We start from the raw sequence: 23,519 nt of genomic DNA, 5'->3' as shown, positions 1-23,519 counted from the left end.
TCATGTGACCTTATTGCCTTATGTTTAGAGTTGACATTTCTGTTTTCGAGCTTGCGTAGGTTTTGAGATGTTAAATATAATAGTATTTGGAAGGAAATCGGGGGCAGAGCTAGCACTGTCCATGGTTTCCATTTTCTCCTGGCTGGTGTGGGCTGAACTTGGGTCGGTTTCCCCCCTGTTGTTGCAGATATGTGACAATCAGTGCAAATCTACACATAGCATTTTATTTCATCTCACAAGATTTATATCCCGCTTGATTGTAAAAAGCCTCAATACTTTTTAACATAGGGTTTTTCAAAAACATATGTTTGCATATGCAGCAGACCTGTGAAACAGCACATGGGCTGAGCTCAGTGACACATGGCCACGCATGCATGCTCAGAGAAAATATTGCTGTTGCATCTAACTTTGCTGATGAAAAATTAGCTTTTATTTGGAAGAGGAGGTGGGGAGAGATGCAATTTCCTGGCATTTACTCAGTGTGGTACCATAATGTTTGTGTCAAATACCAGCGATTTGGGTCGGCCGCTAGGTTTCTCATCCTTTTTCTTTTTCCTAAAATAAAGGCTAGCTTTTTTTTTTGTCAGTGGTCAAATGCATTTCCTCACAGTGCGCATGCCTGGTGCCGTGTCATCGATCTCAACCCATGTGCTGCTTTTCAGGTCTGTTGCATATGCAAACATGTAAAAATGCTAGATCTCTCAAGTGTGGGATCCTTCAGCCCATATCAAGCCAAGATAAAATGGAACTGCTAACTCGGCTTTGCCCCCAGTTCCGATCCAGATACGGCTAGATTATGGTAATGTCAGGTTTTGGGAAAGCGGCTCCCTCCCGTTGGCCGTGGATAAGCAGAACAAAGCAAAAATAGTCTCTTACCATTTAAAGAGATTTTAATTATCACAGTGAAAGAACAAAGAGTCCATTCTCGGAGTAAAGGTGCTCCCAGTTAAGGTTTACACCCTCTTCCCCCCCGAGTCACCCTCATCACTTCCTCGTCTTCCAAGCTGATCTCGCAACCACTTTGCCTTCTGTGCAGCTACTTTATCTAATCTTGTGACCTTGGACCCATCGACTGCATACTTTCCAGTGAACTGGAGTCCATTAATACTCTCTCTCCCGGTTCTTCTCCTCCTAGCTGTTCACCAGCCAGTTATTCCCAACATTTGTCTTCTGAACTATGTCCCTCTGCGAACCACTGTTCCAAATCTATACTCTCCCATTGCTCCTGGGAAAATTCAGGATCCTGAATTCAGGGGGAGGCTCCCACCATTCCTCATCTGTGCAGCCCACCTCAGCACAGTCCCTGACTGATTTTAACCCAGCCACCCCCCAAAATATTTGATCCAGGAGTGGCTTTCTTGCACACTAGACACACTTGTAATGATTACGCCACACCAGACCTTATCGCCCCATGTTTAGAGTTGCCATTTCTGGTTTGGGTTTGTTTGCTTTTTTAAAGATACATAGGTTTTTAGGAAACAAAACAGGCAGGCTGAGTCAACCTCAAAAGACCCCTTTGCTGGGGCCACGATGCCCTCACTAATCTTCTGTGACACCGTCACTGAGTCACAGTGCAGGGGGCAACTGCCTCTGCCTTGTCTCATGCCCCTGACCTCCAAGCAAGGTTGAGTGGCTGGTTCAGGGAGTTAGATGGAATTCCTTGGCACTACCCAGACTGCCAGCTACTGCGGACCTCGGAAGAGTTGCTTGCTTCCAGAGGTGGCCCCAACCTCCATCAGCCAGGACAGCTACCAGTCTTATTACCTGCCAGGCTACCGCTACCTGAACTCATGGCGCCCCAGCTTGTTCTACAAAGTGTCCGCCTTCAGGCCCAACGATGAGGGAGCGGGGCGCCTCTGTGCCCCACTGCGGCCTCCCACCATCCTGCCATCGGTGCGGTCCTCCTTGTACGCTCGCTACAGCCCCCAAGACTGGTACAAAGCCAACCAGCTTCAGATCAAGGGCTCGGAGGCTTACCGGCACTGGGCCGGGAGGCTGAACGCCGACACTGGGAGGCTGGTACAGGACAAAGACCAGTTGACACGGCAGCAGCAGGAAGACTCCGGGAAGAATATCGGGCAGAGGCTAGCGGACATCAATTTCTGGAGGTCCGAGCTGACCTATGAACTCGAACGGCTGCTGTCCGACACCCGCATGTTGGACACAGCCAAGAGGCGCCTAGAATGTGCTGCGGATGAAGCCCAGGGACCACTGCAGGTGGGTGCTGAGGGTGGTCCAGGAATAAGAATAATAATGATTTTATTATTTGTACCCTGCCTATCTGACTGGAAGAGATGCGGGTGGCGCTGTGGGTTAAACCACAGAGCCTAGGACTTGCTGATCAGAAGGTTGGCGGTTCAAATCCCCGTGACGGGGTGAGCTCCCATTGCTCGGTCCCTGCTCCTGCCAACCTAGCAGTTCAAAAGCACGTCAAAGTGCAAGTAGATAAATAGGTACCGCTCTGGCGGGAAGGTAAACGGCGTTTCCGTGTGCTGCTCTGGTTCGCCAGAAGTGGCTTAGTCATGCTGGCCACAGGACCCGGAAGCTGTACGCCGGCTCCCTCGGCCAATAAAGCAAGATGAGCACGGCAACCCCAGAGTCGGCCACAACTGGACCTAATGGTCAGAGGTCCCTTTACCTTTACCTGTCTGACTGGATTGCCCCAGTCACTCTGGGCGGCTTCCAGCATATATGAAAACACAGTAAAACATGAAACATTAAAATCTTCCCTATACAGGGCTGCCTTCAGATTTCTACAGAAGGTTGTATCATTGGCTCTTTCTTTGACGGGAGGGCATTCCACAAGGCGGGTGCCACCATCGAGAAGGCCCTGTGCCTGGTTCCCTGTAACCTCACTTCCCACAGTGAGGGAACTTCCAGAAGGCCCTTGGAGCTGGATCTCAGGGTCTGGGCTGAACAACAGGGGTGTTCTTAACTTTAACACTCTTGGTCTGGTATGCAACTGTGCTGAGAAGCCATTTGGCTTTCTCTTGGGCAACCTCTGTGACCAAAGTGGTGGTCCGCCTTCCCTCCCTTAATAGAACCATTCCTTGTTTCTAATATCAAAACAGCACGACTCCCAGATCTTCAAAATGACAGTCGTGCTTCAAGTCCTTGGGAGTACTGTAATTTATTGCTTGTTTTCAGGGCTTCATTTCAGCCAGAACTCACTGGAACTCAGTCCCGGTACCTCTCAGATGGGTGCCATTGCCATTGTAAGAGAAAAAGGGAGGTTGTGCATGGTGAATTCTGTCACCTCTTTTTCTAGAAAAATAGCACTGCTCGTTTCCAATGTTCTGATACCTTTCCATAAAACCGCAATCAAGGCAATCAGCAGAAACGAGATAACCAACAAATCAAGTATGAGTAAGAAACCACCATACCACTAATAATAATAATAATCTAAAAGCAATGATCTAAATCAGCAATGTCGAACCTGTAGATTGCTGTGGTGCTCCCAGTGGACTGCAGGAGTAATAAAAGTGATCACCTGGTTTCTCCTTAGTGATTGCGGCACACCACTCCGCCGCTGCTTAGAAAGGTTATATTTGCTGCGCTGGCGGCAAGTGGTGAAAGGAGGGAGTGCCCCCCCAAAAGCACAACAACAACTCTGGTGTCTTTCCCTAAAAAAAGCTCAAGAACTATGGGCAATGACAATAGGTAGATCACTGCCAGTTTTATTATACTTGGAGTAGATCGCAGTCTCTATAGGGTTGGTCGTGCCTGATCTAGATGGTCACAATCAACCGCAGTCAAATCTTATTTAAAAACACCATCCAGAACAGGTCCACTGAGAAAAAGCCATTTGTAGTCACGTGGGTTAAACCACAGGGCCTAGGACTTGGCGATCAGAAGGTCGGCGGTTTGAATCCCCGCGATGGGGTGAGCTCCCGTTGCTCGGTCCCTGCTCCTGCCAACCTAGCAGTTCAAAAGCACGTCAAAGTGCAAGTAGATAAATAGGTACCGCTCCGGCAGGAAGGCAAACGATGTTTGCGTGCGCTGCTCTAGTTCGCCAGAAGCGGCTTAGTCATGCTGGCCACATGACCTAGAAGCTGTACGCCGGCTCCCTCGGCCAGTAAAGCAAGATGAGCGCTGCAACCCCAGAGTCGACCACGTTTGGACCTAATGGTCAGGGATCCCTTTACCTTTACCTTTAACACAGCACCCCAGGCCCACTTTGCACTGGGTAAGGGGGAGATTTGAACTGAGTGTTCCTCCAACTAAGCTGGCTTTCTGCCACCCATGGAGCAAGATCTCTCTTTCCCCTTCGTCTGCAAAATGTCCCGTTGGGCAGGAATGCTGAGAACAGGGAGCCCATCAGTGGTAGCTGGCAGAAAGCCCCCAGATGGTGCTGCAACAGCAGCAAGAGTCTTGATAGCACAAGGATGGAAGAATGAAGAAACCCCGACGAAAGAACAGTGGCAAGAGAAATTGATGGACTATGCAGAACTGGCGTAACTGACATACAAATTGCGAGATAAGGACAACTGCGACTTTAAAGAAGAATGGGAACTTTTTACAGATTACTTAAAAAGACAACAAAATGAACTGGACTCCTTGGCAGGGAAAAAAATGTGGGGGGGGGGACAAGGGGGAACAAGGCAGAGAATTTGTTTTATATATATATATATATGTTGTTGTTTAGTTGCATCCGACTCTTTGTGACCCCATGGACCAGAGCACGCCAGGCACTCCTGTCTTCCACTGTCTCCTGCAGCTTAGTCAAACTCATGTTAGTAGCTTTGAGAACACTGTCCAACCATCTCGTCCTCTGTCATCCCCTTCTCCTTGTGCCCTCAATCTTTCCCAGCATCAGGGTTTTTTCTAGGGAGTCTTCTCTTCTCATGAGATGGCCAAAGTATTGGAGCCTCAGCTTCAGGATCTGTCCTTCCAGTGAGCACTCAGGGCTGATTTCCTTCAGAATGGATAGATTTGATCTTCTTGCAGTCCATGGGACTCTCAAGAGTCTCCTCCAGCACCATAATTCAAAAGCATCAATTCTCTGGCAATCAGCCTTCTTTATGATCCAGCTCTCAATTCCATACATCACTACTGGGAAAACCATAGCTTTAACTATATGGACCTTTGTTGGCAAGGTGATGTCTCTGCTTTTTAAGATGCTGTCTAGGTTTGTCATTGCTTTTCTCCCAAGAAGCAGGCGTCTTTTAATTTCGTGGCTGCTGTCACCATCTGCAGTGATCATGGAGCCCAAGAAAGTAAAATCTCTCACTGCCTCCATTTCTTCCCCTTCTATTTGCCAGGAGGTGATGGGCCCAGTATAGCCCCCAGATGGGGTGTAGTCCAGAGGTGGGTGTGGGGCTGGACCAGCCTGAGATCTGTGGGATCTTGGACCAATCTCCCTGCCACTGAGCGACAGCATCGGACACCAATTTGGGCCCATTCGCTGTGCCAGCTCCAGACTCCCGAAGCAATCTTACTGACCCCTCTCTGCTCTGCCGCTTCATAAAGCACCACTGTGGATGGGTGTAGATTTGGACTGCACCCTCAGGTTGTTGCAGCAAGAACGACACATAATATTGGGGGCACACAGAAGAAAATGGGCGAGATTCACTTAACCAGCCCTGTCGCCAGAAGCCCTGAGCGAAGACGACTGAAGAGCGGGTTCTGAACTATCTTCAAAGACAGCCCCATGGGGCCTTGCCAGATGCTTTATCTGTGCGCTTGGGGATCACTTCTTTAACCCGACTGTTGAGAACCTTTGGTTTCGGAACAAAAAAGCGTGCACTCTTCCCTTAAGCTGTAGAAAAGTGCACACAACACACAGGTCCCAAAATTCAGAGAGTAAATGGCAGGCTTTGTTGAAAAGTGACGTGCAGCGGTTAAGGCTGATAGCACCCTTGCCTTGACTCTTCCTAGTCCGGTCTTGCTTTTTGAGTCTAAAACTGGCCACAAGGTGGTGTACTAGTTTCGCTTTTCAAATAGATGTGGCTCAGTTTTCTTTTGGGTAGAGCAGCCAAGACGGGTTGCATGTCCCCTTCAAGCCTGACAGGGGTCTAGAGGCAGAAGTGCAAAGTTTCCAGTAGTGTAGCGAGCCCAGGGTGTGTGGGTGGTGGTCCACACTGGAAGGGAGGGGTCGTAGGGAGGCACAGAAGTCTGTACTGTGCGTTGGGGGTTGGGATTCTGGGGGGCAGGGGAGCTTGAGGGTGGCCCAGTGGTTGTTGGGTGTGTTGTGCGTCCCTGAAATCAGCGGCTGTCCTAAAAAAAGCTGATCCACTTTGATTTTCACCCGAAAGCTGAACAACTTTCGTCTGCCCCGGGCGCCAGTGCGGGTTGCTACACCACTGAAATCTTAGTTTTTTTCCTTCCACGTCCACAACTTTGTTCCATGTGCTGTGATTGGATGAAACAATACTGCTGTCTTCTGAGAGGGGAATTTGACATTCAAGGACATTCAAGCCTTGCTCTATCTGAAGTACTTGGGGTGGGGTATTGTTTGGCAAAAACAGCATACAAAAATTCATATTAGGGGGTTCGCAAAAATCTGTGCATTAGGCAAAATTGGGTACAAAAAAGAAATGTGGTGATTAGGAGAAATTCATACCACAACACCGACGAATTCTCACAAGGACCTTTTAAAACAAATGAATTGCAAACTGATATGGAAACGTGGCGGGCAATCTGGTTGCTGGCTGATGGCTGAAGTTCCCATAATGTCTGCAGCTTAGGCATGCAGTTGGACAAACTTGAAGACGTACAAATCTTCCCTAAGCATCAGCACTTAATAATAAGGGCAGATATGGAAGAAGAAATTAATCTGTGAATTTTCAGGGGGTAGAAATGCATGTAGACAAGTATTTAAATATATATTTTAAAAGGTATCTCCCTGCAAAATACACATTTATTTATTTTTTTGAAGTGACAGCAACATTGGGGCATCCAGGAAGTGTGAAAGTCAGTGGATAACTAGCAGTGCAATACCAACCAGAAGTGCAAAGTTTCCAGTAGTGTAGTGACCTCAGGGTGTGAGGGTGGTGGTCCACACTGGAAGGGAGGGGTTGCAGGGAGGCACGGAAGTCTGTACTGTGCGTTGGGGGTTGGGATTCTGGGGGGCAGGGGAGCTTGGGGTGGCCCAGCGGTTGTTGGGTGTATGAGTAATAAGTCTCATTGATGGGGTTTACTCCCAGGTAAGTAGGGTTAGGCTTGCAGCCTCAGTGCTGTTCTACATCTTAGTTTGGGGAAGTGTGGATCGAATAGAGTTTGTGTCAAAATTCACACACAAAAATTGAATTCCTTGTGTGTCCTTAGGCTGACCCAGAGGGGAAAAAAGGGTCCAGTAATTTAGCCACTAATGGGTCTCCTAATTGCCATTTTGATCATCTAGCGCTTTGGGTCCTAGCAACAAACAAACATCCATTCATCCACTTGTTTTAGTTACAGGTTAACCATTCACAGATATATTTGGAACAGTTTTCTTCCTCTATTAGGAGATCGAACGTGGAAAAGAAAAACACCTTGCAGTGTTTTTCCAAAGACTCACTATTAGTCTTTACCCCTCTGAAGGAGTTATCTGAACCCGTGGTTTTCTTGTCTGCTTTCAGGTGGCTTTGGAATGCTTATACAATCGGGAGAAACGGATGGGCATCGACTTGGTCCATGATGACGTGGAAAAGAATCTCATCCAGGTACAGCGAGCCTTGCCGGCTTTGTGAAATGAGTTTGCAGAAGGTAGCTAGAAAGAGCACTCGAGACAGGTGTTCCGTTTTCTTGATAAAACCCATTTTTTGCATCCTCCCTTGGCTCTCTATCTTGCTCAGAGAAGTCCAAGTTTGACCTGAAATTTCAGAGCAGCAGTTCCCAGCCTCTGGGTCAACGACCCGCAAGCGGATTCATGAATCCTGTGCAAGTGGATCAGGGGCTTTAGGAGTAAGCCCAAAACAATTATGGCTTGTGACTTATGGCTTTTTGTTTTGTTGGCATATGGTCATGCTGTGTTGACACTTGTCATCAAACACCAGAAATGCTAGAGTCTTGCATCTTAAGACCTGGGAACCGCAATCTGGTGGCAGAGAAGACCTAAGGTCCAAAATTCATATGATAATAAATCATATGCATAAACCAAGCACAATTTGAACCTAAAGCCAGATTATAGTACATAGGAGATAGTTGTGTTCCTGAATATTTTTATTTTTATAAAGCTCAAGAGATGTACATCACAGGTGTACATTGGGAAGGGCCAGGGTCAGGTTTTAAAGCTATCCCCAAAGTGCATTTAAATTCCTTTTTTTGGGGGGTAGGGGGATTTTGTGCATTGTTACTCAGAAGTCTAAAGTTTAGCTGCATTAGATTCCTTTTAGCAAAATGCTATTTTCACGCCAGAAACAAGTTTAGGAAAACTGGCCCAAACCCAAACTGATATAAAATTTATAATTATGTTAGTGCATTAAAGCAAAAATCAAAACAAATAAAAACACACACCTTAATTTAAGGACAAATAGATTTATGGATGGAGAACTAAGACTCATTTTATCACATTTGAGATGTGCTATCCTCCCTCAATGGGCATTTATTATGATTGCATTTCTATCCTACTAAGATGTTCAAGGTGGCACATGTCTTTAAACCTCTTTTGCTACCTTGATGCACAGCTGTAGTGGGCGAGGAATCCTTTGTCTCTATTCAAGCCTAAAGCCGTAGAATCAAACTGCCTGGTTCAGGAATTTTGTGATCAGCTTTCCATAAATCACTCGTTCGTGCTAAGATCCCTATTGAGGAAGACATGTGTGGGAAGCAACTTTTGTAGTACGAGAAGCAGAATGCAACCAGGAATCTGTGCACGTTCCCATTGCCCACCGGTCCCCAGATTTCTGGGGTCTGGGGACAAATTTGGAAATGTACAAAACTGTCATGGGTACCACAAAACACGGGTGCTCAACATACTCCCTTGAAAGCACAGGCAAGACATCTGCAGCCTGGGAAGGAAACAAAACACACGCCTAAAAAACCAGGCAAGCCTTCTCCCCAAGAAAGCAACAACATCCCAACCAAACAACAGAAGCAATGGGAAGGGCAGGGAGGCTTGGTGGATGTTGAGAATGTCCGATAAAGGATGCTCTTTCAACCTCCATTTTTGCAGGATCAATGACAGCAGGTGTCTATTTTCCATTACAGGAGGTTGACCTGATCAGAGCATGCCAAGAAAGAATGAGGAAGCTTGCAGAAAGGATTGAACAACAAATTAAGTAAGTTTTTTAAACACACACACGCACAAAATATACATGGCCTTTAAAGGCGGCCGGTGAATTGGGCACCCCGTTCATTTGCGATGTCTCAGCCACCGTTAGAACTCAGCAGCCTTTGCCTTGAGAAATCCTCTTTTAGTGTGTAGTTCTCCAAAGGATGGCCATCAGGTCTCTTGGCAGTTCTCAACAACAAAAGCCCTTTAACCTTCCTGGGTTGCCCGGCCATCTGGAATGGACCCAGAATTCACAACACTACCCAGGAAGTCACACCCAGCCCTCAAAGGGAGGAACAGCAAAAGTTTCCCTGCTGCTAAAAAAAGAAGCAGCATAATTGTTGGTACTACTGGGTTTTCCTTTAACCCCACCCCCCGATGGGGTTTCTATAACTTCACAGCAGGCAGAAATCCAACAGGTAAGGCATTTACTAGCAATAATATTGGTGAATCTTCCTTACCTGTTCAGCTTCTGCCTGGTAAAAGGCACCGGTGTCATTCCGCCCATATTTTAGGCCGAAATCCACAGCTTGTTTTCACGGTTTTTGAATATGGAAATGGAATTTCCAAGACTTCTTCTTTCTTGCCCATTGTCACCTGCAAAAGGCTTTAAAATTGTAAATATGCTGCTATAACAGAAATCCTCGTCCTCCTACACAGTGTTAACAGAGATGCCCAACATGCTCTCGAGAGGGATCTTGGAGACAAGAACTCGGCCCATTTCATCGATGAGAAGTGCTATAACCTGAGGAACACTTCCGACAGCATCAATTTCTACCACGGAGTGGAAAAAATAGATGGAACGTAAGTCTGGGGCACTCTGCTTATAATATCCATTACTAGAGTGGGTTATTGAACATGCTGGGTATATGACAGACACCCAGCCCACACCTCTTAAAATCCAGGGGTGAAAGCAATCCTAATAAACAGAAAGTAAACTTCCTGGATTTTCAAAGATGAGCAGTTGTACCTATTGTACAAAGCAAAGCTTCAGAGGGGGGAGGCTACAACATTTTTGCTTCCAAGTGGATGCAATTAGTGTGTTTGTGAATTCGGCCTTTGAACATGCAGAATTTTTTATACAAAATCCTTTTGTATAATTACAAATTGCATGGTGCCGTGGTGTCGTGGATATATAATATTATTATTTTTTTAAAGTACGCCGGCTCCCTTGGCCAATAAAGCGAGATGAGCGCCGCAACCCCAGAGTCGGTCACAACTGCACCTAATGGTCAGGGGTCCCTTTACATTTACCTTGTGGGATGCGGGTGGCGCTGTGGGTCAAACCACAGAGCCTAGGACTTGCCGATCAGAAGGTTGGCGGTTCGAATCCCTGTGACGGGATGAGCTCCCGTTGCTCGGTCCCTGCTCCTGCCAACCTAGCAGTTCGAAAGCACGTCAAAGTGCAAGTAGATAAATAGGTACCGCTCCGGTGGGAAGGTAAACAGCGTGTCTGTGCGCTGCTCTGGTTCGCCAGAAGCGGCTTAGTCATGCTGGCCACATGACCCGGAAGCTGTACGCTGGCTCCCTCGGCCTATAGAGAGAGATGAGTGCCACAACCCCAGAGTCGGTCATGACTGGACCTAATGGTCAGGGGTCCCTTTACCTTTACCTTTACGCAATTTATTTTGCGTAGTGTCCCACAGCACCCTGGAACACAGGACATCATGCTGGTGTTTCGCAGTAACCCAGGTTCTTATACCTTGCAGAGTGACGGTCCCCGAAACGTGGGCCAAGTTTAGCGATGACAACATCCGGTATTCACAGAACGCACGTGCCAACACAGCCACCCTCTGCAGCGAAGCGGACCACACCCTGGAAACCACTTCCGACGATATGTGGAGGCAGTGGACAAACACGAATTTGGCCTTCGATGCCCGCATTTCGGAAATAGCGGACTCCAAGAACCAGCTGCAGGCACAGCTGGCCAAGGTAGGAGGGTGCTGGTCTTCAAGAGGCTGGGCGGGTTAGGCAGAGGTGCTGAGTGCTGGGGATGGAAGAGACTTTGGGTGGAAATGGAGGCAGGAGTGGAAATTGCCTGTGTTCCCTCCTTCCTCCTGGGTCCAGAATGGAAACCAAACCAGTGAATACCGCCAATATTTCCCAATACAAAACTGCCCAGCTGCTAAGATCCTTTGTCTTGGTGGTCCTAGAACTCTCCCACCTCTTTTCACTCGCTGTAGAAACACACCTCCTGTAAAAATGTAGTATAAATGCCGACAACTGGCCTGCGAGTGCTCCAATTGGAGAACAGCCTTTACCAAAGGTGTCATGGGCTTTGAAGACGCTCAAACTCAGGACACAAGGGAGAAACGTGCTAAGTGGAAAGCACACTTGGCAAACCCTCACCGTGATCAATTCCTACCCAGAAATCTATGTCCCCACTGTGGAAGGATGTGTGGGTCCAGAATTGGCCTCCACAGTCACTTACGGACTCACTGTTAAGTCTGTGTTCATGGAAGACAATCTTACGAGTGATAGGAGAAGAGGAGGAGGAGGAGGAGGAGGAGGAGGAAGAAGGAGAAGAAGAAGAAGAAGAAGAAGAAGAAGAAGAAGAAGAAGAAGAAGAAGAAGAAGAGAGCTCTCCCACCTCTTTCCCCTAGCTGGGCAAACTCTAAATAGGTTTTGGGAAGGAGGAGGGAAGACTCTAGGACTCACTTACCGGGCTTTGGGTAGGCAGCGCAAAGGCTGGGGAGGGCCGCCCAAAAAGCCCTCGAGGGCCATGAGCAAGGATTCTCCTACCATCTTGCAGTGGGGGGCAGCTGTCCTAGATGATAACTTTTGAAGGCTGCTACTTTAGGCATGGTGGGTGCCGTCCTTTCAGTCGAGTGAGCTGGCCTTGTGGATTCCTCAGTGCAGGGATGTGTAGACCACCCAAGCTGCACTGTGATGTCACCATGCCACAGAACCCGGACAAGACCCAACAATGGGCGGTCATAAAAGGCATGAGCATGGGAAAGGTGGCAAGCCCCACTAAGGTTGGGCATGACATGAAAAGGAGGTCCGGCAATCATTTTCTTTTCTCCGTCTTTGCTCTCAGTATGGGAGAGGAGGCACATAGAATTGGAAGGGACCCAAAAACCCCAATGTATCGAAATCTCAATGGAGCAGAAAAGATTATTTATGTATGCGGCCATGGCTCTGTGGATGTTATTGGCCCAGAAATGGAAAGAAGATAAAGACCAGAGAAGAATGGCAGATTAAGTTGACGGATTATTACGAAATGGCCAAAATGACTGGAAGAATCAGAAATCAGGAAGACTAAAATTTTAATAAGGAATGGGGGAGATTTATCATTTATCTTAAAAATCATTGTAAACAGTTAAAATTGTTAGTAGGGTTGGAATAACACTTGTAGTGAATTTTGGATGTAATGGAGATGTAAAAAATTTGAATTATTATAAAAGATGCAGGAGGAAATGACTAACAATAGGACCCACAAAGGGAAAGAGGGAAGTCCAGGAGTTTCTTTGGAATCTTGTTTTTATGTTGTATGTTGGATATGTGATTGAAAAACTTTAATTTGAAATACCAAATAAATGAATTTATTTTTTAAAAAAAGAATTGGAAGAGACCCTGGGGCTCATCTAGTGCAACCCCCCCCCCCCAAATGCAGGAAAACGCAGCTGATCCTTACGGGGATTGAACTTACATCCTTGATGTTATTGGCACCATGCTTCTAACCAACCGAGCTGTCCAGGCTCAGTGAATTGTGACAGTGTGACAGTGAATTGCTGCTTTCAAGTAAAACTTTCTCAATATTGGCCATGATTCTGGTGCTGTTGCTCCAAGAAGAGAAGAAGAATAAGAATTTGGATTTGATATCCCACTTTATCACTACCCTAAGGAGTCTCAGGGGACACAGGTGGCGCTGTGGGTTAAACCACAGAGCCTAGGGCTTGCCAATCAGAAGGTCGGCGGTTCGAATCCCCATGACGGGGTGAACTCCCGTTGCTCGGTCCCTGCTCCTGTCAACCTAGCAGTGGCGTAGCGTGGGTTGTCAGCACCCGGGGCAAGGCAAGTAAATTGCGCCCCCTAACCCGTGGATTTGCACCCCCTAACCCTAACCCCCAGATGTTGCGCCCGGTGCGGCCAGCCCCCCTGCACCCCCCACAATATGCCACTGCAACCTAGCAATTCGAAAGCACATCAAAATGCAAGTAGATAGATAGGTACCACTCCGGCGGGAAGGTAAACGGCGTTTCCATGTGCTGCTCTGGTTCACCAGAAGTGGCTTAGTCATGCTGGCCACATGACCCAGAAGCTGTACGCCGGCTCCCTCGGCCAGTAAAGCGAGATGAGTGCCACAACCCCAGAGTCGTCCGCGACTGGACCTAATGGTCAGGGGTCCCTTTACCTTTAAGGAGTCTCAAAGCGGCTAACAATCTCCTTTTCCTTCCTCCCCCACAACAAACACTCTGTGAGGTGAGTGGGGCTGAGAGACTTCAGAGAAGTGTGACTGGCCCAAGGTCACCCAGCAGCTGCATGTGGAGGAGCGGGGAAGCGAACCTGGTTCACCAGATTACGAGTCCACCGCTCTTAACCACTACACCACACTGGCTCCAAGGCAAAGACACAGCATTATAGAATTGTAGGTCTGTGGAGTTGGAAGAGTTGCATTTCGATGAAATTGATAACCAGATCAACTGGAAGTGAGAAAGTATGAATTCAGAGTCAAAGCACCACAGGTGCCATTCAGGAGAGACTCTTTGGTGCAAATTGCCTCTGCAATCAGTATGCCGCGAATACGAAGATGATCTTTTATGCATAACAAGCCCATTTAATGAGACAATATATAGAGTCACCAAGCAAGATGCACGCACTCTGTAACACTGGTGGATGTATTTATGTGTTTTGTTTTTAATTTTACAGTTGCTGCAGTCATTGTTCTCTTAAAAACAATTAACAAAAAATAGCACAGTTGAAACAACGACGCCAGGGATTGTCGGGAGTGGGAGAGCCCAGGCCTGCAGCATTCTTTAACCTCCCTCATCTTGAATACCACTTGACACATTTTAGCCACCCCATTTGAATGCCAAATTTGCTAGGTGGTTCCTTATTCACACTGAGACGCACCCCTTTTGTGTATGCATGACGCCGCAGCTCTTGCTCTGTGTGTAATTTTGTAGAAGGTGAACACTTGTGTACAGGAGGTGGGGAACAACAGAACGAGAGAGAGAGAGAGAGAAGAAAGCTTCTGGAAACGGTGGTGAGGCGGGGTGATTGGCAGCTCCAGCAGTGGCAGGCAGAAAGGAAGGAGGTGTCTGCCTTCTCCACAGGCAGAAGCTACAAATCCATTCCAGCCTTTTTCTTCTGCCTGCACCTCTCTTTGCCTCATGGCTCTGTCTCCATCTGAGCTCCTTTGGCCACTGTTTGTGGAGAGAGATATTTGGGGGCGAGAAGTTGCTTTTGAGATGTACAAGCAAAGACGAGAAGGAGGAGGAGGAGGCATTGCACCCTCAGCCCTCTCCAGATCTGCCCTGCCTCTGGAAATCTTGGCACAGCTATTTTTCTCTGAAGTTTAAAATCTCCTGTTTTGGCTTCTCGACCCCTCTTGTTCTGTCGTTTGTTTGTCGTTGCCCCCCACCTCTTTCTTGCTCGTCTTGTCGTTTTCCGACCTCCCTTCTTCCTTCATTGAAATAAAATAAATAAGTAAAATATCCTGGGTGCACACCTTAATGAAATGTGCTGCACTCACCCATTGCAGAATATTTTAAAGCGAGGGGCATTACCATAAAAATTGAGTGCAAGGCGTGCTTTGTCCCTGCCTAAGATGGAGGTGTGGTGGTGGAGATTTGCACAAATGGTGAAGGATGCCAGAGGGCAGACTTGTACTTTATTCTCTGCAAGAGATGGGTGTACGGTTTGGCAGCTATATATATATGAACTGATCTCCACCCAGCCTCTGGAGTGTGTGTGTGTGTGTGTGTGTGTGTGTGTGTGTGAGAGAGAGAGAGAGAGAGAGAGAGATTTGCTTCCTAATTCTTGGAATATAGCCACGAAATGATGTAGTTTGGTGCTATACAATCTGGTGACTTTCCCCACCAATCCGTTCAAGTCCTTTCAAGTGATGCGAGTTTAATCTGGACCAATGTGTAAATCGCAGTGTGCGATCCAAAGCCACTTGTAGCAAGAGTTTCTGCCAGGTGTGAAAGGTAGTTGCTCTGTAGAGACAAGCCCCTTTCCCTCTCCCAGCTTCTTCCAGCTTCTTAATTATACTTTTAAAACGGAAAAAAGGAAGAAGACAGGAGACAGCAGCCAGGAAGGCAGGATGACCTTAAAACCAAACATACTATTAAGCTCCTAGTTGTGGGTTAAAAAGACGAGGCAGTGTTTGGTTTGGGAGTTCACTTAAAGGTTCGAACAATATTTTGTTTCGGAGGCTGCCAAGGGAGGAGATTCCTGCCTGCGTTATCAGTTATCCTCTTCCTCTGGGGGCACCATCTGGCAGGAAGGTCTCTTGCAGAAGCCCCAGGGGAACAAATCGGCCCTTTGCCAGAGGGCCCAAAAGGCAGGCATGTATGCGATTCTGAATTAGGGATGGGGGAGAGATTTGATGCGGTTCACATCGAATGTCAAATCTGCCAAACTCGCCTGAGTTTCAACCAAAACACAGCTGCCTTTTGAAACTTGTATTTCCCTGAATTTTGCAGTGACGTTGACCATCAAGTAAAATAAAGTGGGAGTGTGGTGCAGCAGTAAGCCTAAGCTGTAGAACGTTTAAAAACATCTTAAACAATGGAGCTAAAACCATAAAACTTAACTAAAAGCTGGAGGATTTGATTAATGTTGCCGTGGTTGTTGCCAACTCATTGGCAGATCCTTCCTAAAAAGATCCACACAGATTTCCCATTCCGATGTACAGTAGTACAGTGGTACCTCGGGATGCGAACGGGATCCATTCCGGAGCCCCATTCACATCCTGAATGGAACGCAAGATGCGACGGCATGTCTGCTCGTGCGTGGGTCGCGTTTCGCCGCTTCTGCGCATGTGCGTGACGTCATTTTGAGCGTCTGCGCATGCGCGAGCGGCGAAACCCTGAAGTAACGCGCTCTCGAACACGCTCAACATGAAGCACATTCAACTCGAGGTATGACTACCTTGGTTCTCGATCTTAATTCGTTCCGGGAGTCCATTCGACTCCCGAAACCATTCAAAAACCAAGGCGCAGCTTCTGATTGGCTGTAGGAGCTTTCTGCACTCAAGCAGAAACCGCGTTGGACGTTCAGCTTCCAAAAAACGCTCACAAACCGGAACACTTACTTCCGGGTTTGCGGGGTTCGAGAGCCGATTTGTTTGACAACTAAGCCCTCCAAGAACCAAGGTACCACTGTATTCTCCCGCCCCCATTCCCCCAGGCACATTTCTTTCCAAAGAAGCCCTGAGAAGGAAATACTTTCCATTCGAATGGGCCCAGATGTCAGGGCCTGGACTGAGGAGGAATGGTGGAGACAGCCTCACCCCTTCCCCTGAACCTTCCCAAGAAGAGGAGGACAGTATACCGTATTTTTCGCTCCATAAGGCGCACCTGGCCATAAGGCGCACCTACTTTTTTGGGGGGGGGGGGTTTCAAGAAAAAAAAAAGCTGCTCTTGGGGGCTTTTGAGGGAGGTGGGGGAAGTGAGAGAGCCTCGCTCTGTCCCTTCCCCCACCTCCCGCAAAAGCCAGGGATAGCCGCGCGAAGCCTCCCCAGGGCAGCGGGTTGAAGGCTCCCTGCTGCCCTGCGGAGGCTTCGCAGGTTACCCCAGAGCTGCTCAGGAGCTTGTGGGGCTGGCGGGGGAAGCTCGGGTTTCCCCCACTCCCAGCCTCAAAGAGCAGGTCGGGGCTGGCAGGGGAAGCCCGGGTCCCCCCCCCCCCAGCCCCAGGGACTACACATTCGCTCCATAAGACGCACAGACATTTCCCCTTAGATTTTAAGAGGGGGAAAGTGCGTCTTATGGAGCGAACAATACAGTAGATTTACAGCAGTGGTTTGCATTCCAGTCAGAATTCTCAACAAATGTTTTCCATAGTGTTTCCCCTATTTTCCCTAACATAATGTCACAACGTATGGTTGCATAAGTTTTGTTTAAACTAAAGCAAAAGCTCTGGAGAACTGTGAAATCTGTGCTCTAAAACAAGAACAACAGTGGTTTGCAGAAGGTCAAAGCTCAGAGGCTGCAGAGAGGAGAAGCTGGAAAATATTGGGAGAGGGGCAGGAGGAAGAAGAAGCACTGGGGGAGAGGCAGCGACAGACTCAGTGTCCTTGGAGAGCATTCCTGGCCCCGCCCTCCCAGGACCCGGCGGGCATTGAGAGTAGGAGAACAGAAAACTCAGAGGCAGAAAGCACAGATCAACCGACGCAGAGATGATGTACAATAGGAGAGATGGAGGGGGTGGGACTTTACTTGGAGCAACGCCATAGTCTAAAAGAGATGGCATTTCTACGTCTCTCTGTGAATATTGAATAAAACACTTGGTAAGAACTCTTCTCGTTTATCTGCTTCTTGGCTGCCACTGTGGGAGGGATCAGATTCCCTGAACACCAGAGGACAGTGGCAAAAGTCGCATCAGTCAAGGAGGCAGCAAGCACTGTAGGGGAAAAACAACAACTGTTATGTACTGAAGTTCTCACCCTGGGCCAGCAGGCGGATACTGTAGATAGTTTTCACTCAGGTCCACATATGCAAATAAGGAATTGAAAGTGACGTCCAGTGATTGGATAGTTACAGAAGGTTGTTACTGTTGCGTTGTAGTGGAGCTCTATATAAGCAGGCTGGCTGAACCCTTCAGTTCAGTTCTGTTCTGGCCTGTGAATAAACAAGAGCTGTTTGAAGAATCGCTGTGTCGTCTGATATGTTCACCCACAACTTAACAACCATACCGTTTTCTTCTCCTCCTTCTCCTTTCAGACACTGCAAGAAATCTTTCAGACAGAAAATACAATAATGTTGCTGGAAAGAGCCATAATGGCTAAGGAGAGCCCACTCAAGGTAGCCCAGACACGCCTTGAAGCCCGAACATGGCGGCCAAATATGGAGTTGTGCCGGGACGTACCCCAGTACAAGTGAGTGAGCCCCCCCACTCATCTCCCACCCTCCAGATATTGTCGCCTGAAGGCCTATCACATTCCAGATCTATTTGCTGTTGTTGCAAAACGCATCAAGGATTATTAGTGTTACAGGATTCGGGGAGTCGGTTTGGACGCCGTCTTTGAGCTCCCTTCGCTTTCTATTTCTGCAAGATGGAATTCTGCAAACAGCGTTTCTCATACTTGGGTCCCCTCCACCTTTTGTGGGACTACAACTCCTATCATACCTAGCTAGCAGGAGCTGTGGTCAGGGATGATGGGAAACTGTAGTCCAGCAATAGCTAGGGATCCATGTTTGAGAAACACAGTGCCGGTAGAAGTGTTCAAACCAGTTGGTAGTCCCTAGCCAAGTCTCCTAGACATCTTTTTACATGACTAAAGGGACGCGGGTGGCGCTGTGGGTTAAACCACAGAGCCTAGGACTTGCCGATCAGAAGGTCGGCGGTTCGAATCCCCAGACGGGGTGAGCTCCTGTTGCTCAGTCCCTGCTCCTGCCAACCTAGCAGTTCGAAAGCACATCAAAGTGCAAGTAGATAAATAAGTACCACTCCAGCAGGAAGGTAAACGGCGTTTCCGTGTGCTGCTGTGGTTCGCCAGAAGCAGCTTAGTCATGCTGGCCACATGACTCGGAAGCTGTCTGCGGACAAACGCCGGCTCCCTCGGCCTATAGAGCGAGATGAGCGTGCAACCCCAGAGTCGGTCATGACTGGACCTAATGGTCAGGGGTCACTTTACCTTTACCTTTAAGGACACCATCACCCAACTGCTTTATTGCAGGAGTATTATGCAAGATGCCTTTGACGCAATGGGCCCGTCTACACTGCTGTTTGTCCTGTGATTTCTTGTCCAAGAGGAGTTATTTTGTCCCATTGCTTTCCCATGGTTTATGGCTGAACTGGAACAAATGCCAATATGCAGAAAACCCAATTGGTTCCAGTTCAGTAGTAGGCCGTGGGTTTTCCCAGGGAAAGTGGCAGGACCAAAAGAAAGAAGAACTTGGACCTCTGGCTAAGAAAACATGGGATAAACGGGAGTGTGGATGGGCCCAATAATAATGGTGGATTTATTCTGCTTTATGTTTGTTATGCGACGCTTCCACAATGCAAGTACATTATTACTGTCTGGATGAGCTATAGCGTAACAAAAGTGGAACATGAATAAACCAGAACATTTGCGGAATTAAAAGTTATGCGACTTCAGCAGGAGTTGAAATGAAGTTGTGTGATTGCTCTAAAACTTTTGCAGGTGCAGAAGCTGGCCTTCTCTGCCAACTTTTCAACGCCTGCTGAGAGCTTTTATATTCTGCCAGGCCAGTGCAGGCAATTAAGAATACATCCTTTCACAATGGCTAATTAATGTCTGCTTTAAACCTTCTTTATGATGTTTATTGTACAATTTTACGATTGCTGTAAACTGCCTTGATATATTTTTCATGACATAGAGGTATATAAAGATCTTTATCAATAAATATAAATAAATAGTATTGAAGGGGTGATCGTGTACGACTGCCCTGATAGCACCATAAGTGTTTCTCTCTGCATTTCATAGCATCATAGAATAGTGTTGTGGACTATACTTTGCTCCTCACAGAACTACGGCTCCCAGGGGCGCCCTCAGCAAACTACAGTTCCCAGGATTCTTTGTTGTGGGAGAAGTCCTCCGCTTTGGCATGGATGTGACTGTTGTAGACTGCATCTCCCATCATCCCTGACCATTGGCCATACTGGTTGGGGCTGATGGGAGTTGGAATCCAGTGATAGATGGAGGGCACCACGTTGGCTAACCATGCCCTATGTTTCTGCAATGCTTCTGTTCCATTGCTCTTTGCTTTTTTCCTAGCCACAAAGGGGCTCTGTGTGCCTCCCCACCCTGTTTTCCCTTCTCATAAAGTTGGGAGACACAGGATGTTTTGACACCAGGCGCTGGCGGCTATCGTGTTAAGGGTCGGAGAAGCTGTTTGCCGAAATCGTTTTTTCGAAGCCGCCCTCCCCCTCTGAAAAGAAAAAAGGGGTTGACTCATCTTTTCCTAGTGCACCTGTATGAGGCTCAGTGGGTGGGAGTGATAACATCTCCAGCAGCACAAAGCGTTTTACAGGATCTGGCTAAGCATCAAAGGGGTTTTATAGCAGAGCTTGCAAACACGGAATCTGCTCCGTCCTCTGCAAGAGCAGGGACAAAAAAGAGAGAGAGAGAAGAAAAGGAGTGTCACACAATAGGAACACAGCAAGCAGGCTTGTTATATTGAGCTTTGGTCCAGCTAGCTCAGTATTGTCTACACTGACCGTCAGCAGCTCTCCAGGGTTTCAGAAATAATAGTAATAGTAATAATAATAATAATAATAATAATAATAATAATAATAATAATAATAATTGTATGGCACCCATCTGTGGCTTCCAACAGATATAAAAATATCTTACAGTCCTTTTATATCTGTTGGAAGCCGCTGGTGCAAACAAAAATTGCCCTTTTCCCTTATGGGGTATCCAAGAGCCCATATAGAGTCCTTATGTAGGTTCTCTATCTGTAGGAGTAAATAACAGAGGCCAACCAGAGAATATTGAGAAGCAAAGCAGCTACTAAGCTTGATCTTTATTGATCTGTTGCAACAGGGTCCTCACTCACCACACGCAGGAGGGAGGAGGAACCCAGAACAATGGCGCGCAAGGCCTTATAAAGACTTTTGAAATTGCCACCCTGTAGATCAAGACCACCCCTCAGATACATCACACCAACATCACAGAAAAGGCAGTCTAAAACAGAAATTTGAATATTGTTTTTCTCCTGTTGTTGTTTATCTCCTGTCTGGCAGGTTACTTGATTCAATTGCCTGGGGAGCCTGGCCATTCTTTTGTAGTGATAAATACTTACCGTATTTTTCGTCCCATAGGACGCTCTGTCCCATAGGACGCACCTAGTTTTCTTGAGGGGGGGGAATAAAGGAAATTCCCCCCTTTATTTCCCCCCCCCTTTATTCCCCCCCCCCCCAAACCAGGTCAGGGAAAACAAACCAGGTCGGGGAACAGCGGGATGGCGGCGCTGCGCCTCCCCATTGTCCCACGAGCTTGTGGGGCTGGCTGATGTCTGCCTGAAGCGCGGGGCGCTCTGCTTCAGGGCGCCCTGCGTGCCAGGCGGCAAGCTGCTATCCGCAGCACGCTGGGAGCCGGGCGGCAGGCTGCTATCTGCAGCATAGGGAGCCCTGCGGGACCTCCCGCGGGCTCCCCAGGCTTGCTGATAGCTTCCTGAAGCCTGGAGAGCGAGAGGGGTCGGTGCGTACCGACCCCTCTCGCTCTCCAAGCTTCAGCGAAAGCCTGTATTCGCCCCATAGGACGCACACAGACTTCCCCTTCATTTTTGGAGGGGGAAAAGTGCATCCTATAGGGCGAAAAATACGGTAGTTCCTGGGCCAGGTCACAGGCTCACACCCTATTAATATCTTAAATGTGTCCTTAAGACAGGATTTGTGAAGAAAGAGACAATGGGGAGGTTTTCCACTTTGACCTTGCAGAGAAAACATTTGGTCAGTTTAGGAATCAAAATGGTTCCAGGTTGGCCTTCCTGTGCTGATCTATGTATGTGCTTGGTTTGTACACTTATGAATATTACCATATATCTAAGACCATAAAATTCCTATCACAGCCGCCCAGCATGACTGGGGCAACACAGTCGGGTGGGTGGCTTATTATTATAGTTATAGTGGTACCTTGGAAGTCAAATGGAATCCATTCCGGAAGTCTGTTCGGCTTCCAAAATGTGTGGAAACAAAAGTATGGCTTCTGATTGGCTGTAGGAAGGTCCTGCAGCCAATCGGAAGCCCGTTGGACGTTCGTCTTCCAAAAATAGTTCACAGACCGGAACACTCACTTCTGGGTTTGCGGCGTTTGGGAGCCAAAACGTTCGAGAACTAAACTGTTCGAAAACCAAGGTATGACATTACATCATCATTACATATCCTCTAAGATTTGTCTGACGAAAATAGGGACATCCTATTCAATCATCATCAACAGTGTTTTCCCCCCCTGGGGGTATTCAAGGGTACGCAGTACCAGTACCTTTTTCCTCCCCAAATGTTAAAAGTGTGGCACTTACTGGAACAGCTACATGGTGAATACTGACACCTTTTTCCCCTTAAAAAAGCACTGGTTGTTGTGGTTGTTGTTGTGGTGGTGGTGATTTTACTATTCATACCCCACCCACCTGACTGGGTTGCCCCAGCCACTCCGGGCAGCTTCCAACATATATAAAACCATAATAAAACAGTAAACATTTTTTAAAACTCCCCTGTACAGGGCTGCCTTGTCCAGAGCTTCCATCTTGTTCCACCTTGTGGCAGGTGGGAGTCCTGTGGCGACAGTCTTCAATAAAGACCACAACAACCAGTGCTTTTTTAAGGGGGAAAAGGTGTCAGTATTCACCATGTAGCTGTTCCAGTAAGTGCCACACTTTTAAGACCTACTGGCTGCTGTTTTGCTCTGGTATTCCTGGCTGGTGTCTTGTTTTTTGTCCAAGGGAGCCCTCAGATTTCTCCGGTTACAGAGTATCTGTTATGTACCGATGTTCTCACCCTGGGCCAGCAGGGGGATACTGTAGATAGTTATGCAACTGAAGGATTGAAAGTGACGTTCAGTGATTGGATAGTTTGTATGCAAATGAAGGATCGAAAAGTGACGTTCTGTGATTGGATAGTTTTAGAAAGTTGCAACAGTTACAATTGTTCTGGAGCTCTATATAAGCAGGCTGACTGAGCTCCTCAGTTAGTTCTGTTCCAGCTTACAAAGAAAGAGCTGCTTTGGAAGAATCGCTGTGTCGTCTGATATGTTCGCCCACAACTTAACAGTATCTGTGTCCCCCACCCCACCCCCATTTCAGGCTGGTGAATGAGGTTTTCACCATCGATGACACGCTGCAGACCCTGAAGCTGCGCCTGCGCGAGGCTCACGACACGCTCCAGCTGCTCATCCTCAACAAGTCCAAGCTGGAGCACGACCTGCTGGTGAAGGCCAACTCCCTATTCATCGACAAGGAGAAGTGCATGGGGATGAGGAAGACGTTTCCCAGCACCCCTCGCCTGGTCGGCTACACCTGAGCTTTCCCGGCGACCTCTGCTCTGACATAAAAGGTTTGCAAATGATGGGAGAACGTTCTGCTCGTTTCATTGCTATTTTTCTTCTTTGTTTGTTCGGTTAGCCAACTTGACAAAGGAAAAAAAGAGAGGAAAGAAATTGGATGGCAATAAAGCATAAGAGAAACCAAATCGG

The 23,519-nt window shown here is 47.7% G+C and overlaps 1 protein-coding gene and 1 long non-coding RNA gene across 2 annotated transcripts; one reads left to right on the top strand and one right to left on the bottom strand.

Annotated features, from left to right (window-relative positions):
- Nucleotides 1-453: 453 nt before the first annotated feature.
- Nucleotides 454-12,039, bottom strand: LOC310693004. The gene is made up of 3 exons (XR_014518952.1): nucleotides 11,856-12,039; nucleotides 9,655-9,800; nucleotides 454-1,225 (listed from the first exon to the last, which is right to left on the bottom strand). It is a non-coding gene; the product is annotated as an uncharacterized lncRNA (long non-coding RNA).
- Nucleotides 1,579-23,515, top strand: TEKT5 (tektin 5). The gene is made up of 7 exons (XM_083474434.1): nucleotides 1,579-2,217; nucleotides 7,560-7,643; nucleotides 9,130-9,200; nucleotides 9,854-9,997; nucleotides 10,903-11,125; nucleotides 18,085-18,239; nucleotides 23,131-23,515. Exons 1-7 carry the CDS (start codon nucleotides 1,651-1,653, stop codon nucleotides 23,345-23,347), a joined length of 1,461 nt encoding a protein of 486 aa, XP_083330560.1. The 5' UTR covers nucleotides 1,579-1,650; the 3' UTR covers nucleotides 23,348-23,515.
- The last annotated feature ends 4 nt before the right edge of the window (nucleotides 23,516-23,519 follow it).

Source organism: Podarcis liolepis (genome assembly GCF_965112155.1).
Source record: "Podarcis liolepis genome assembly, chromosome: 14".
Taxonomy (NCBI): Eukaryota; Metazoa; Chordata; class Lepidosauria; order Squamata; family Lacertidae; genus Podarcis; species Podarcis liolepis.
The sequence above is the reverse complement of the archived record's forward strand: the minus strand, read 5'-3'. Positions and strand labels throughout refer to the sequence as shown.

What these genes read in the sequence shown, in the direction of transcription:
- TEKT5 (XM_083474434.1), top strand. Translation starts at nt 1,651, where the DNA reads ATGGAATTCCTTGGCACTACCCAGACTGCCAGCTACTGCGGACCTCGG. An exon ending in AGGATTGAACAACAAATTAA is followed by an intron (nt 9,201 to 9,853) that starts GTAAGTTTTTTA and finishes CCTCCTACACAG; the next exon opens with TGTTAACAGAGATGCCCAAC. An exon ending in CGGGACGTACCCCAGTACAA is followed by an intron (nt 18,240 to 23,130) that starts GTGAGTGAGCCC and finishes CCCCCATTTCAG; the next exon opens with GCTGGTGAATGAGGTTTTCA.